Raw genomic sequence first — 17,110 nt, 5'->3', positions numbered from 1 at the left:
CACAGGCCCGTAACCGGGGTCCATATCGTATGATACGGACCCGCTCGCCAGCCACTCAGAGCGCAGGATTTGACGGAAACCGGACCGCGAAAAAAATATTTCTGCTTTTGATTTCTATTTACATAAAATCAACACTAAACTCATTACCTACATTTTACTACAAAGCTCCTGTGTGATTAGATTTTATTGGTTATTCCCTACACTACTGTACTTATTATAATTTGACGACGTGCATAAAAGATGAACAATAGCCTTCAGCTCATTATTTAAAAAAATTTTTTTTTTTTTTACTGTAGTCACTAAATACTTCAGCCAGCCTGAAACCATGGAGTGGAACAAAATGAAAGCTTAGGAGTTTTAGGACCGCATTACACTAAAAATCACATGCACATTGTCCACTGGAACAAACTTAGCTATAATCCACAAAACAAAAGGTCTGATTTAAAACCCAAATTACTGGAGACCAAACAAATCAAGATACAGGATTAAAGGCAGCTGGAGAAACAGGCATCGAATGAAATCAGCTACGACCACCCAAAAAAGATGATTGGAGCCATTCGTATTCTTGCAGAATTGTTAGAAATGTGTGGGGACAGGCAAATCTGGAGAGGAGTTTGATAAGGAAATGCAAGTATCTAAAGAGATCTGGACATGGGGAGAGGATCAAAAGATGCAGATCCGTCAAATGTAGAAAGGTAACTAGAAAGATCAGCATGAAAAGAAAAAAAAAAGTACGATTAAACCCTCCTATTCAAGGAACTACAACTACGAGAGTCGAGTCGAATGGAAAGGAAAACAAATCTAAGAGAGGTCTCTAAAAAGGCGGCGAGAAACGTCAGACGGCTGCCGGTATCTCTAGAGGAACCCCCGGCAGTGCTGAGTACTCACGAGTGAATCCAGGTGCTGTGAGCGAGAAGAGGGTTGTGGAAAAGTTAGAATGTGACACAGACATATTCAGCAAGCCACTTCCAACCTACACCATATAGTTAGCACTGGAAAGAAAAGGGAAACCGCACTCGCTGCCTTCTGCCTCATCTTTAGCGCAGCGCGCGTTACAAAGGGGTTGTCGTTTACCAGGTGGTTGCATGCTGTAGTCGATGATGCGCTGTTGGCCTTGCGCCAAGTCCGGGTTGCTCGACGACAAGCTTCCGGTGATTGCCGTGGTGGGCGGAGCATGCTTGGTCTGCTTCATGCCCACGATGCTGTCGTCTTGTGTCTGCCCCAATCCGAGGTCACTGTCGAAACACAAACTCTCATCATGCAAGGCGCAACTACGAATTACAACAGCGGTTACTCAAGAGCTTCATTTACTAACAGTAAACAGAGTTCGAATGGTTTTATGACTGACTTGGTGAGATCGTAAATTTATTGCGGTTCACAGACTCGACTCGACTGACCGCGTGTTCTCCGCGACGCGCGGATACGTACCTGTATGGTTTCTGAGGTAGAATGCTGATGCGCGTTTTGTCCAGAATCTTCAACAGTTTGTTGCGGCCGCCCATAGTGTGCGCTTTCGCCTTCTTGCTGACCTTCTCCTGATACATGACCCCAGTGTCCATCCCAAGATCAGGGACGGAGTAGCGGGAGCTTTTCTTTCCGTCTCCGATCTTAGGAAGGTGAGGAACCCCGTTTTTCCGTTCCTCTGCTATTCGTGCCACTAGCTCCTTAAAGACTGAGAAAGACGAGAGAGGAAAAAAAAATTCCTGGAATTAGGCTGCACGAAGAACACTAAATGCCTGTGTGTGTATTATATAAAATATAATTTATAATATACACACAAGAGAGCAAGTCAAAAAGCTCTAAGATGTTATAATTTTAAAAGGAATTCTCTGATGGCAACATCGCTTGCAGAAGCGTTTCGACTTAAATGGAGGATGTGTGGAGAAATAGCTTTGTTATTTTCAACTCAAGTCAACTTTGTCAAATATGCTCTACATGCTCGACATACAGCACAGATGAAATATCAGTCCTCTCTGACCCACAGTGCAAACAGGAAATGCAATAAATACAAATAAAAAAAATAGAATAATTGAAAAAACAAACAGTATAAACACTAGATAGGAACTACACAGACTAAACAGTATAAACACTAGATAAGAACTACACAGACTAAACACTCAGACAATATAAACAGTGTAAACACTAGATAAGAACTACACAGACTAAACACTCAGACAATATAAACAGTATAAACACTAGATAGGAACTACACAGACTAAACACTCAGACAATATAAACAGTGTAAACACTAGATAAGAACTACACAGACTAAACACTCAGACAATATAAACAGTATAAACACTAGATAAGAACTACACAGACTAAACACTCAATATAAACAGTATAAACACTAGATAAGAACTACACAGACTAAACACTCAGACAATATAAACAGTGTAAACACTAGATAAGAACTACACAGACTAAACACTCAGACAATATAAACAGTATAAACACTAGATAAGAACTACACAGACTAAACACTCAATATAAACAGTATAAACACTAGATAAGAACTACACAGACTAAACACTCAGACAATATAAACAGTGTAAACACTAGATAAGAACTACACAGACTAAACACTCAGACAATATAAACAGTGTAAACACTAGATAAGAACTACACAGACTAAACACTCAGACAATATAAACAGTGTAAACACTAGATAAGAACTACACAGACTAAACACTCAATATAAACAGTATAAACACTAGATAAGAACTACACAGACTAAACACTCAGACAATATAAACAGTGTAAACACTAGATAAGAACTACACAGACTAAACACTCAGACAATATAAACTGTAAACACTAGATAAGAACTACACAGACTAAACACTCAGACAATATAAACAGTATAAACACTAGATAAGAACTACACAGACTAAACACTCACAATATAAACAGTATAAACACTAGATAAGAACTACACAGACTAAACACTGACAATATAAACACTAGATATGAACTACACAGACTAAACACTCAGACAATATAAACAGTATAAACACTAGATATGAACTACACAGACTAAACACTGACAATATAAACAGTGTAAACACTAGATAAGAACTACACAGACTAAACACTCAGACAATATAAACAGTGTAAACACTAGATAAGAACTACACAGACTAAACACTCACAATATAAACAGTATAAACACTAGATAAGAACTACAGACTAAACAGTATAAACACTAGATAAGAACTACACAGACTAAACACTCACAATATAAACAGTATAAACACTAGATAAGAACTACACAGACTAAACACTCAGACAATATAAACAGTGTAAACACTAGATAAGAACTACACAGACTAAACACTCACAATATAAACAGTATAAACACTAGATAAGAACTACACAGACTAAACAGTATAAACACTAGATAAGAACTACACAGACTAAACACTCAGACAATATACACAGTATAAACACTAGATAGGAACTACACAGACTAAACACTCAGACAATATAAACAGTGTAAACACTAGATAAGAACTACACAGACTAAACACTCAGACAATATAAACAGTATAAACACTAGATAAGAACTACACAGACTAAACACTCAGACAATATAAACAGTGTAAACACTAGATAAGAACTACACAGACTAAACACTCAGACAATATAAACAGTGTAAACACTAGATAAGAACTACACAGACTAAACACTCAGACAATATAAACAGTATAAACACTAGATAAGAACTACACAGACTAAACACTCAGACAATAAACAGTGTAAACACTAGATAAGAACTACACAGACTAAACACTCAGACAATATAAACAGTATAAACACTAGATAAGAACTACACAGACTAAACACTCACAATATAAACAGTATAAACACTAGATAAGAACTACACAGACTAAACACTGACAATATAAACACTAGATATGAACTACACAGACTAAACACTGACAATATAAACAGTGTAAACACTAGATAAGAACTACACAGACTAAACACTCAGACAATATAAACAGTGTAAACACTAGATAAGAACTACACAGACTAAACACTCACAATATAAACAGTATAAACACTAGATAAGAACTACACAGACTAAACAGTATAAACACTAGATAAGAACTACACAGACTAAACACTCACAATATAAACAGTATAAACACTAGATAAGAACTACACAGACTAAACACTCAGACAATATAAACAGTGTAAACACTAGATAAGAACTACACAGACTAAACACTCACAATATAAACAGTATAAACACTAGATAAGAACTACACAGACTAAACACTCAGACAATATACACAGTATAAACACTAGATAGGAACTACAAAGACTAAACACTCAGACAATATAAACAGTGTAAACACTAGATAAGAACTACACAGACTAAACACTCAGACAATATAAACAGTGTAAACACTAGATAAGAACTACACAGACTAAACACTCAGACAATATAAACAGTGTAAACACTAGATAAGAACTACACAGACTAAACACTCAGACAATATAAACAGTATAAACACTAGATAAGAACTACACAGACTAAACACTCAGACAATAAACAGTGTAAACACTAGATAAGAACTACACAGACTAAACACTCAGACAATATAAACAGTATAAACACTAGATATGAACTACACAGACTAAACACTCAGACAACATAAACAGTGTAAACACTAGATAAGAACTACACAGACTAAACACTCAGACAATATAAACAGTATAAACACTAGATATGAACTAGACAGACTAAACACTCACACAGGTTCAAATAAACAAAACAGTCAAGGGCACTTGAGGTATAGCAGGTAAACATGAAATAAGCAGTATAAACAAACTAGCAGCTGTTAAGATGAGGTAGTGCGGAATAATTTTCATAAATGGAAAAAAATATATATATTTTGTCTTAGAACCTTTTGTCTTACTCTTGTGCGTGTATAATTTATTTATATAAAAGAGAGAGAATAAACTCACCCAGAAGGTTGGTTTTGACACTCATGGACAGTTGGACATTATTCTTGAGGATGTCGGTGGCTTTGGACAGATGGACGTTCTCAAACGTCTGTCCATTCACCTCCAATACCTAAATAATTTAGTCAGAAAGTTCAAGTTTTAGCGAAATAAGTACAATAAACAAGATCAACTGTGAGCTACTGCTCACTTGCGTATCTCCCCCCCCCGCCCACCCGCTTATAGTCAGGGAGCATATGTAACCTACTTCGCAAAATTTGCCAAGTCTGGTTTCTCAGTATTAACCCTTTATTTACATCCCAAACAAATTTTTACTTGTAATGCCAGCAATCATCATTTTTCACCAAAAAAAAAAAAAAAAGGAAAATGCTAAATATCACATGTAAAAACAAACAAAAAAAAACACATATCCCTAAAGCCCACCGCACACCTTCCCGAGTCGCTTACGATTTTGTCGGGCCGATTAAATCGCTTGCGAATTGTAAATGCGTGTGGGTAGCCGATTTCATCGGTTCTCGGTTCAGTAGCCGTTGTCGTGTGGATGTAGCCTTAATTATGCCTGACGTCCGAGACAAGCATGCAAACAAAGATCGACACATGCAGAAGTGACGAACTTGCTGAAATCTTTTTGCAACAGAGTTATGGGACCCCAACAGAAAATCAGTCACCTTGTTAAACATCAATCATTCCATCAATCTTGGAAAAACAAACACTTTCAGATAAAGAATCTAAGAGAGTTGTAGCCTCTCAGCTTCATACTTTCCTTGCTCGTAATGATCTCTATGAACCCTTTCAGTCAGGCTTTCGCAATCTGTATAGCACTAAATCTGCTCTCTTAAGCATTCTTAATGACCTCCTGCTCTCAAATGATGCTGGTCATCTCAATGTCCTTGTTCTCTTGGACCTCACAGCTGCCTGACACTGTACATCATGAGAGACTCATTTCCAGCCTGTCTTCTTTTGGTATTACTGGCTTAGCTTTAGCCTGGTTTCAGTCATATCTAGCAAACAGGCGACAGTTCATCTCCACTGGTATCCATAAATCATCCACTGCTACTCAAGGTGTGCCTCAGTGTTCTGTCCTTGGTCCCCTTCTTATATTTCTCCTATAGGCCAGATTATTCGTAACCATGGCCTTAACTTTCATTGTTATGCTGATGACATTCAAATCTACATCACTATCACCCCTTCCATAGCCTCTGTCCAGCTGCTAAGGACTTGCATCACTGACCTTAACCAATGGCTGCATAAGAACTGCCTTCAACTTAATGCTAGCAAGACGGAGGTTCTGCTAGTAGGTACCAAAAGACAGGTTCTGAACTTCTCCAGTTTCACTCTTGATGTTGAGTCTATTAGTCCTTCCCAAGTTATAAAACAACCTTGGAGTTCTCTTTGACTCCACCCTTCCGTTTGAACCCCATTTTAAACTCATTACCAAGAATGCTTTCTTTCACCTCCGCGATATTGCACGTCCCCGCCCTTTTCTCTTGGAAACTGATGCCAAAATGCTGGTCAATGCGTTTATTTTTTCTCGTCTTGACTATTGCAGCTCTCTCTTTTATGGTGTCCCTGCCACATTGCTCAACCGCCTGCAGTACATCCAAAACTCAGCAGCTAGAGTCCTCACACTCACCAAGCGCACTGCTCACATCACTCGTTTTACAGCAACTGTACTGGTTGCCAGTTATCTCTCAGATTAAAGAGAAAATCTGGCTTTTAACTTATGAAGCTCTTCATGGTTTCGCCCCTTCCCATCTCTGAGAGCTAATTCATTTGTACTGTCCCTCCCGCTCCCTCAGATCTTCTGTCCATCCCACGTTTTAAACTGGCATCTATGGGTGGCAGATCATTCAGGGTTGCTGCTCCTAAACTTTGGAACTCGTTACCACAATCGCGTCGTGGCTGTTCCACACTCTCTTCCTTCAAAGCTAACTTGAAAACTACTCTTCTTAGTGTGGCTTTTTTTTTTGGGGGGGTAACTCCTGTGTAAAGCGTCCTTGGGTTTGTGAAAGGCGCTATATAAATTGAACTAGTTGATATTATTAGAGGAGTAACAAACTCCTAAAAGCAAAAAGTCATGTCAGTTGAATAGACTGAGCAGCACCACCTCTGAGGTTCAAACTGATCCCACTCAGTAGTTGAGGTGCTTTTGACCTGAGTAAAACGGTTGTGTGCCACAAACACCTATTATGGATAGAATAATTGCATATTAATGATGTAATACTTTTCCTCGATGTGGTTTCAGGGCTCTTTTTATGCGCAAAGTTCCCCTGCATAATTAGCTATGAAACAGCAGCCTACAAAACATTACAAGTCCAGATTTATGAAATTATATCTGAACTCGTAGATTAGTACCAAAAACAAGACTTGGCACATTTTGCAAAGTAGCCTCCAAATATAAACAAATACCGCCTGACTATAGATCAGAACGCGAGCAATCGAAGGAATAGGACACTTATGAATGTTGACTTCAACAAACAATTAACCCTGAAACAAGTAAAGAGCCGCGTCTCTCCCCAGGGATTTCAAACAGCATCCTGGTAAACTGGCATTCTGAAACGGTGTCAAAATCCACGCTATACGTTTCGTAAACGCATTCAGTCGGTAAACAGGAAGTTGATGTGCGACAGACCTGAAAACGGTATACACCCCCAAGCTGAAGCTCGATACCAAATATCACAACTGCGTGATTTGTCGTTGCTGAGAAAAGTGTTAGGAAAATTTTAGAAATCCACACTATATGCTTTGTAAACATGTTGTCGGTAAACAGGAAGTCGATGTGCGACAGACCTGAAAATGGTATACACGGTATAGAACCCCAAGCTGAAGTTTGGTACCAAGTGGCTATGATTTGTGGTTGCTGAGAAAAAGGGTCTTTCGGACGGACAGAGAGGTAAACCAATATACCCCCTCCTTCAGAGCAGGGGAATAATAATAATAATGCACCTGCATATCACTAAGCAGCTAGTCTAGGTGGGTTCGTAAACATCTTAAAAAAAGGCATTTATGGAGCACTTGCATGTGACATCACAGCCGATCCAGATTGTAACAGACGCCATCTTGTCGGTCAAACGCCATTTTTCCACCTTCTACTTCTGGTTCTACTTCTACCTTTTCTTCTGGAAAACCCTACTATATACAATTCTACTATAACGGCTGCGGCTACAAGCTCTCCCTACCTGTGCACGTTTTTTATGTTGTTTTTGTGTCTATTTTTGCGTGTTGTTCGTCTGTACCGGACTTCAATATCCACTACAATCGTATGGACTTACTGGACATTGGTTTCCAGCAGAAAATGATAGTTTGTAGCGATTTCCATCGCATGCACAACATTCCGGACGAGATAGCGAGACCAGCGGGGTCTCCGTGGATTGTTATCGGGTCTGGCAGGCGAAGGAGGCGGCGTCGGGAGAGGAAGCAAAAGCGAGGCTGCGGGCAGAGCCGGCCTGTTGACTAAGCTCAGAAAACAGCCACTCAAATCTCCACTGCCAAGCCTCTACCTCTCCAACGCCAGATCCATGTAAACAAGACGGACGATTTGGAATTACCTTATTCTATTCTATAATCGGCTGGTCAGTGCTATACTAGATACTTAAGTGACTTACCCATCCAATAAGGATTATTTTCTTGTTTACAAGATGCCACATCTGAGTCGCTGACAAATCCTGAATTTCTGTAAAGATAACTGTCCAGAGATTTATAAGCACGCAGTGCTTCACCACTGAACAGCGAGGGAAAGTTGATGAGGTAATTATACACATCTGGGTATTCCACCTCTGGCAGTTCAATATCCACTGACACGGTCGTGAAAACTCCGTCCGGTAATCGATAAGGGTCACTAATCTGTAGGTCGTTTATTTTAGACATATATCTATCTAGTTATCTGTTCATTAGAAAAATGAGCCGTGTAGTCCGTCGGTTGAAATTGATCCATTCTGTACATGAGTGCAGCAGTGTTCAGCGGTGTTTTTTACCGACAAGATGGCGGCTATGTACTTTCCGGTCACGTGACTGCAAGATCTCTATTGGGAATTTTTTACAAGACAGATTTTTTTTTTCCTTTACAAGACAGACTCTCCTCCTCTTCCCTTCTTTTCTTTCCAAAGACAGATTTTCCGACAAGATCTACAGTAGATGGATAAAATCTAGTTCTATAAATACGCATGTACAAGACGAATATTTAAAGTATTTATGGGTTGTTTTACAATCAGGGTACGCAAGCTAAAAATCACATTTAACACTTATCTCCAATATCAAAAGGCTTGACTAAATAAACTTGGTTGTTTATTGTAGCCCTGTGATAGCTATTTCCCATGCAAAAAAAAAAAAATTTGGTGATAACGTTATTTTTGGTGAATGTATGGCAATATATATGTGTCATATTTAGCAAAATTACTCGTGTCATTTAGAAAAAGTGCTTTTTTGACCACAGAGATGCACTTAAATCATTCTTTATACCATAAAACAAATATTTGGTTCCATATCATTGGAAACATAGTTAAGTTTTAATGTTGAATGTCAGGAAGTTTTCAGACTATTTTGATCAAATTAGTGTTAAAAAAAGTCCTCTCCAAGACAGCTCATTTTTCAATATAAAATAACATATCTAAAATGATTATTTTCATCCTAAAATGTGGTCAAGATATTGGGACATAAATATTAGAGACAACTAACACAAAGCTTACAGCCTTATATTTAAAAGCACTATGGAAGTAGCGGATTCTGAATTGTCAAAAAAAGTCCTCTCCGAGAATCACTTCATTTGTTTCTCCCATCTTATAGCAGATTACACAAAACTACCATACACACACGTCAAAAAATTACCTGAAATCTGTTCTTGAACTTGTCCTTCACTTAAAAACTGCTACAAGAACCAGTTTGAATCAGTTTGAATTTTGGACCCCTGTGACACAAACTTTGTACCCTGATTGTAAAACAACCCTTAAATTATTAAGAACTAAAACAGGATCATCAAGGTCGACTTCGGATCCTGACTGCGTTACGCAATTGAAGAGAAGTTGTCGAATACATTCGCAAAAGCTCTTTTTAGGTTGCGTTCTAACAGGGTCAGGCATTCTGTCCCACCTGTGAACACCAATGCGAGGAAAATACATGGTTTTTTTTGCATGTCTGCTCTTGAATATTGGAAATGGAGTTTTAGAGGTTACACGGATGACCTGAAAATCAACAAAAGTTAGATATTTGAAGGCGCATGGTCGAAAACTACATGCGTCAATTTTGCAACGGACTCGAGAAAACTTGAAGTGACGGGAAGGGCATTCGGTCTCGTTTCTCTCCGAGCGCCTTCTTCTGCAATATAGGCCATTTATTTAAACTCGATTTTCAAGCATGTTAAGCACGCCAGTCTTGTCTTGTCTCATCTTATCCACGTCAAAGTGGTCTTACCTGATCTCCTCGCTTAAGCCCCGCCTCCTCCGCCTTGCTGCCTGCTTCTACAGAGCTAATGAAGAGGTGCGTTCCTCGCTCGGCGCCACCCATTAGCGTGAAGGGTAGGGGTAGATCCCGAGACGCCCGTGTGATCGTAACGACTCGGGACTTTGCCTTGGCAGCACATGCGATGTTGAGCAATCGCAACTGACCGCTCATTTTCTGATTCAAGAAAGAACAGAAAAAAAAAAAAATACATTAATGAGCAGAGAAAAATGGATGAGCTTTCCAGTAGAACCGCGGAGAACAGCGTTTGCATACTTCTCTTTCCAGATTGCTCTGGAACTCCTCGAGGAAGTTGGTCATGTCTGGGTCTCCTTCAAAGTCACTGAAGTGATTATTAACCCAAAGTAATACGACCCGTGTCACCTGAGAGACAGAAAATGTGCAGTGCGGTGTGTCAGTGTGTGCACACGCTATAAACTCGTTACGATCCGACGATGAAACATTCAACCCGGGATGCAAAAAAAATCGGTCCGTCCTACATACCTTGTCACGTAAACTGGGGTCATTGAACCAGTCCAAAAGTCTTTGGCCAACAATGAGAGGACTGGACAGGAAGGTGCGATAGGTCAAGAGGAAGTCTTCAATATATGTTGGGTCCACAACGGAATGGTCCTCCACTAAATGCTGAATCAGGCGCTCTGGAGTGCCCTGGGAGGCGAGTTTTTAAACATGTTAGTCCGGGAACACGTAGCACGGTCCTTTAAAGGCAACTTTTGTACAAAATCACCACAAATAGATAGATAAATATATAAAGTAGTGCTGTCAAAAATATCGCGTTATTAACGCGTTAACTTGACTCAATTTTAACGGCGATAATTTTATCGCGAGATTAACACTCTGTGACATGATGTAGGTTTTTCATAAGCTTTTGAAACTGCCAGGAACTTGGAACAGAGACTTTGCATAGCAGCTAGACTGTAATGCCACGCCCCGCACAGCCAGAGTCCTCTGCCCCCCCCCCAAAGAACCAGCGCGGGCAGGACGCGCTAGTAGAGATGGGATTTATGGCTCTTTGATGGGATCCGCATCTTTGTGATCCGTTCTTTGAAAAGAGCCGTTCAAAAGACTGGCTCATTTGGCTCTTTTTAAATATTGATTCAGTTTTAAGAAGACAGCGTCTAAAGAAGCCAGATCCCTCTGAACTGTAAACTCAATGCTATCCCAGAAATCCTTCCTGTAATATGCAAATTTGGCCACCTCTGATTGGACAGCGCGACGCATCAACAGGCAGAAAGTGAAAAAGTACAAAATGTGTTAAGTGAGCTGAAACAGTAAAGATCAGATTCAATGCAATATTTATCAACGAACAACTTAAAGTTAATATAATAGTGTACTTTATATTATAATCAAGCATGTCAAGCCTACAGTCACTGTGTAACCTGTCTCTCTGATTAGAGTTGTAGACTAACTCAAGCAGTAGATCACTTCACTCATGGTTCTCTTGCTAGCCCCGCCCTTCGAGACGAAGAGCCACGGTGCTCGGCTTAGGTTTCACTTTGCAGTGGCTGTCTCAAGACGTGTTATGCTTTGCAATAAAAAAAAACATTGGCACAAAGCAAGCCCATTCACTTTATGCTGATAAGAGAATTACAATGGTTTTTCATGTGACAAAAATGTGCGATTAATCGCGAGTTAACTATGACAGTCGCGACAAAAATCGCGATTAAATATTTTAATCGTTTGACAGCACTAATATAAAGTAATCGATCATGGAATTTATAGAGAACGAACAGACCGCATAACAGTATCTTTTAACTTTTAATAATATGGGCTTGCGCTGAGCTCAGCGAAGATGCGTTCCGCCATACTGATCTACTGCGTGACGTCATGCGGCCCGCCACTGAAAAGAACTCTTCAGTGCTTCATGGTAATAAGGTAAAAAACCAGTACAATCGCTTCTTCAAAGTTTCACCAAATGGTTTTATTTATGCAACTTAAAGCTCATAATACTGTATAACTTTGGTCGAGTAAAAACACGGAGCAAAAACATGGCTGAATCCTGAATGACTCCTATTTGGATTTGTCCTACCAAGCCTACTGCGCACGCGCGAAGCGGCTCAGCTTTCCCTTTCGGGCGCTCTCGTTTTCTGTTAGAATTTGGTAAAGAAAAAAAATATATATTATTTACCAGCTTACCGGGTCCATGAACATAAATCTGACAGCTGACAAGGTCGGGATATCAATGAATCGAATAAAAGCCACCCGCCGGGACTCCTAATCACAGTGATCTGCTTGTAAACACTGTTTTCATGGGCCCAGTGACGTCACAGATCAGAGGGAGGCGCATTAACGAAAGATTCTGATTGGTTTATAGTTGCCCACAATGGTTGACTCCTCCAACTTCGGCTCCTCTGCCTCAATTCATGATTTCAAAGTTAAAAATATTTTTTCATGTTCGATATATAATGGAAATAATTAACGGAATTGATTACATACATGTTTTTCTCCTATTACACACCTGGTTTTGTACAAAAGTTGCCTTTTCCTTTAACAAGTTGAAAGCAGCAAATCTCCCCCCCCCCCCCCCCAAACTACTCAGAGAAAAACTACGTTTCGGGACTAAAAACTTCTAAGCGGTCACCTTGACGACAATGTGTCCCTTGCGTGTTCCTGTGCGGTCGAGTTCCCGGTGCTCTTTCACCATTACGATCTCGCCCTCCTCCTCCACCCGCTGTGTGTTGAGTTCCACCTGATTCAGGATGCAGCAGTAGTCTTGCTGCGCTATGCACACAAACTACACAACACCAAGTGTTAAAACAACGAGAAAAAATAAAATAAATAAATAAATCCTTGTTGAAAATATTTAAAAAAAAAAAAAAAACCCACACACCTGACAGTCGTCCACTTTGGTCCTCATGACACCAACCATCAGCTCTTTCTCCATGCACGGAGAGACTCCGAAACTGCCGCCCATCCCGACAGTCTCACACGGGCCATCCGGATACATCACTTCCACGGCGCCGTTCAGGATTACTGACCACGAGTCCAGCTGCATCATACAAACCCACAGCTTATGATTACCCCCAGCCCCATTTGAAACCCAGTACAGGCACATAATCGACATTTTTGCAGTTGTACTCGCGATCATTCGTTCCGCACTGCAAGACTCCGTCGTTGTATTATTATAATTATGCGCCCAAGCACTAAAGGCTTCTACCGAGATGCAGAGACATGAAATTTAGTCAGGAGCTCGCGCCCCGCCCTGCCACTAAAGCAACCAAGACGCCCGATCAGCCACATGGTGGCACTACAGCACCGATTCCTTGGCTTCTGCCCAAAATAAACAAAACCACAAAATTTGACAGGCAAATTAAAGGAATTCTGCGTCCAGTAACACAATTCGGAGCCGGGTCAGTCACAATGTGGGGTTCAAAACAAAATCGCAGTTTCTCAAAAAAAAAACAAACAAAAAAAAAAAAACACGCACATTATTTCAATTGTGCTCAAGTGTGGTATACTACTGCACTGTTGGAATAGTGAGCCACCAACCAATCAGGTTACAGCAGGGATTTATTTAATTATTTATTTGGGGGGGGGGGGGGGGTGTTAAAGGAGAACTGAAGGTAAATTTATCATAATCAAAATTCTATTTCTCATTTTATTAAATATAGGAATGTGTTTCTGACCGCTGTTTTGTCGCTGCTATAGCAAGTTCTGAGTGATTGAAATACACTCTGTAATATATCAGTCCATATGTCAAAGCAATGGCCGTAAACGAGATTTGTCGAGACCTGTGCGAGACATCGTAGGACGGACGTAAAACGTACAGCGGAAATCAAACCCTGCGTCCGAAATCGCTCACTCCTCCCTATATAGTGAGCTCATTGGTAAAACGAAAAAACGCTTTCGGGCACTAGTCCGTCGCGCTGGTATTTAATGTCATTGCTGTTGCACAATTAAAACGTGCCAGAGATCAGCCGGCTGGTGGGTTTCAAAAATAATAAACACGTGCATGTGTTTTTGTGATAAATCCATATTATACTGAGCGCATTTCCCACATTAATCAATAAAAAAAAAAAAGTAGGCGGGCAGCACGGTGGTGTAGTGGTTAGCGCTGTCGCCTCACAGCAAGAAGGTCCGGGTTCGAGCCCCGTGGCCGGCGAGGGCCTTTCTGTGCAGAGTTTGCATGTTCTCCCCGTGTCCGCGTGGGTTTCCTCCGGGTGCTCCGGTTTCCCCCACAGTCCAAAGACATGCAGGTTAGGTTAACTGGTGACTCTAAATTGACCGTAGGTGTGAATGTGAGTGTGAATGGTTGTCTGTGTCTATGTGTCAGCCCTGTGATGACCTGGCGACTTGTCCAGGGTGTACCCCGCCTTTCGCCCGTAGTCAGCTGGGATAGGCTCCAGCTTGCCTGCGACCCTGTAGAACAGGATAAAGCGGCTACAGATGAGATGAGATGAAAAAAAAGTAGGCAGTAATCGTCATTTAAACTCGTTTTTGTGCAATATTTTGTTTGGAAAACAGTTTTCAAAATGGCGGCACTGACACCTGGTTGACACTTCACGTTTCGAAGTCTCACACAAGTCTCGTGAAGATCGCGCGGATAAGCGACGCCTGCCGTGGACCAAACGAACTAAATTCAACATGGATAAAAACCGAACAGGTCGATAAGTATAATATTTAATTGCAATCAGTTGCCAATACGAGTCACGATATAAGGTTACTAAAACCGAAAACGTAATTGAATACCACGTTAATTAAGAAATAAAGCAAGGTTTAAAATGACTTCAGTTCTCCTTTAATATAATCTTAAAGGAACAGTCCACCGTACTTCCATAATGAAATATGCTCTTATCTGAATTGAGACGAGCTGCTCCGTACCTCTCCGAGCTTTGCGCGACCTCCCAGTCAGTCAGACGCGCTGTCACTCCTGTTAGCAATGTAGCTAGGCTCAGTATGGCCAATGGTATTTTTTGGGGCTGTAGTTAGATGCGACCAAACTCTTCCGCGTTTTTCCTGTTTACATAGGTTTATATGACCAGTGATATGAAACAAGTTCAGTTACACAAATTGAAACGTAGCGATTTTCTATGCTATGGAAAGTGCGCACTATAATGACAGGCGTACTAACACCTTCTGCGCGCTTCGACAGCGCATTAATACGGAGCTCAGTATCAATGCGCTGCCGAAGCGCGCAGAAGGTGTTCGTACGCCTGTCATTATAGTGCGGACTTTCCATAGCATAGAAAATCGCTACGTTTCAATTTGTGGAACTGAACTTGTTTCATATCACTGGTCATATAAACCTATGTAAACAGGAAAAACGCGGAAGAGTTTGGTCGCATCTAACTACAGCCCCAAAAAATACCATTGGCCATACTGAGCCTAGCTACATTGCTAACAGGAGTGACAGCGCGTCTGACTGACTGGGAGGTCGCGCAAAGCTCGGAGAGGTACGGAGCAGCTCGTCTCAATTCAGATAAGAGCATATTTCATTATGGAAGTACGGTGGACTGTTCCTTTAAACACCATGTTCATCTATGGTTTCTTTAGTGCTCTATGTAACTAGGCAAGAACTGACCACTGAAGGTCTGAACGTTGCTTGGACCCCGCAGATCACCGCTTGCGGCTATTTATTAAAATTATAATCAAGAATACAGGCTTTTAGATAGAGGGGCATCTGGGCGTCTTTTCGACGCCCTGTACTGAAAAAAAACAAGAAATTGGACGCCCTACTTTTTAGTACGACGCCCTAAAGACGCCCTAATATTTCCGCCCGTGTTATGTCCGGTAACTTAGCTGAATATGTTAAAAAATCGCCGAGTCTGAGCTTTCCGAGGATCTACAAGCTTTGTTGACACCGCCATTTTGGAAATTTCAGAAGTCTCGCTTTGACAGCTGTCTTTCCCGAAGACGCCCAGGGTTACCATAGCAACAGCACGAGCCCAGAGTACAAAATATAGGCACCCGCCGCAGAGCTACAGAAACACGCGTTTCTATGGCTGCACTAATTTCAAAGTTGTGAGAGCCCTCGTTATAAATAAATGGGTTATTAAATAAATTTGGTGTAAAAAGCACTTGTAATATGCGTTCCCAGAGCAGAGGGGGAAAAGATGTATGCCTAGGAGACACTGGCATAAATATCCAGACAATATAGCCGTAGACTATATTGCCGCAGCTAAATGTGGAATGTAGTCTATAGAAAACCGGCCTTACCTGACATGTTATTTATCCCGAATAAATCCTTTTAACAGTAAATAACACATTTTCATGCAGATTTTCCCAACATTACAGGCTACGTAGTGGAGAGTGTGGTAGTCGAGCTGGCGGGTAGTATTTCTAGTAGGCTAAACAATAATCAAATACGACACGTTCTAAAGGATGCTGGGATTCCAAAGAACGCACGTGAAAAGGACGAACACGTGGGATATTTGGTAAGGAAGATAGAAGATAGATTTTTCTGAGTTTTTTGGGCATGACAGGAAGAAAATGAAAAGAGGAAGGCAAACAACGATTTCCAACTTCTTTCAGAAGAGAACTCATGTAAGTTTTTTTTTTTCTTCTGTAACTGTTGATAGGCTTGGAATGTCAAAAAACTATCACAATCCCATAACTAGACAGCCAGGTTTCTTGCATGAATAAATAGGGATGACCGGGGTTGGTTGTCACAAGTTATGGTTGTCACATTCGTCATATCTCAGCCACCATAGGGCGCTGCTCAATTCCACCAAGATAGAAATGT

The 17,110-nt window shown here is 40.7% G+C and overlaps 1 protein-coding gene across 1 annotated transcript in view; it reads right to left on the bottom strand.

Annotated features, from left to right (window-relative positions):
• Nucleotides 1-17,110, bottom strand: part of rapgef2a (Rap guanine nucleotide exchange factor 2a) — a 149,972-nt gene that overhangs the window by 37,574 nt on the left and 95,288 nt on the right. Inside the window, exons 11-18 of the mRNA XM_060916582.1 lie at nucleotides 13,259-13,417; nucleotides 13,010-13,162; nucleotides 10,912-11,076; nucleotides 10,684-10,791; nucleotides 10,381-10,584; nucleotides 4,978-5,086; nucleotides 1,429-1,672; nucleotides 1,075-1,235 (exon numbers count right to left, since the gene is read on the bottom strand). Coding sequence (XP_060772565.1) covers nucleotides 1,075-1,235; nucleotides 1,429-1,672; nucleotides 4,978-5,086; nucleotides 10,381-10,584; nucleotides 10,684-10,791; nucleotides 10,912-11,076; nucleotides 13,010-13,162; nucleotides 13,259-13,417 — 1,303 coding nt within the window. The remainder of the gene's footprint in view (nucleotides 1-1,074; nucleotides 1,236-1,428; nucleotides 1,673-4,977; nucleotides 5,087-10,380; nucleotides 10,585-10,683; nucleotides 10,792-10,911; nucleotides 11,077-13,009; nucleotides 13,163-13,258; nucleotides 13,418-17,110) is intronic.

The sequence above is a fragment of the Neoarius graeffei genome, chromosome 3, assembly GCF_027579695.1.
Source record: "Neoarius graeffei isolate fNeoGra1 chromosome 3, fNeoGra1.pri, whole genome shotgun sequence".
Classification (NCBI taxonomy): Eukaryota; Metazoa; Chordata; class Actinopteri; order Siluriformes; family Ariidae; genus Neoarius; species Neoarius graeffei.
The sequence above is the reverse complement of the archived record's forward strand: the minus strand, read 5'-3'. Positions and strand labels throughout refer to the sequence as shown.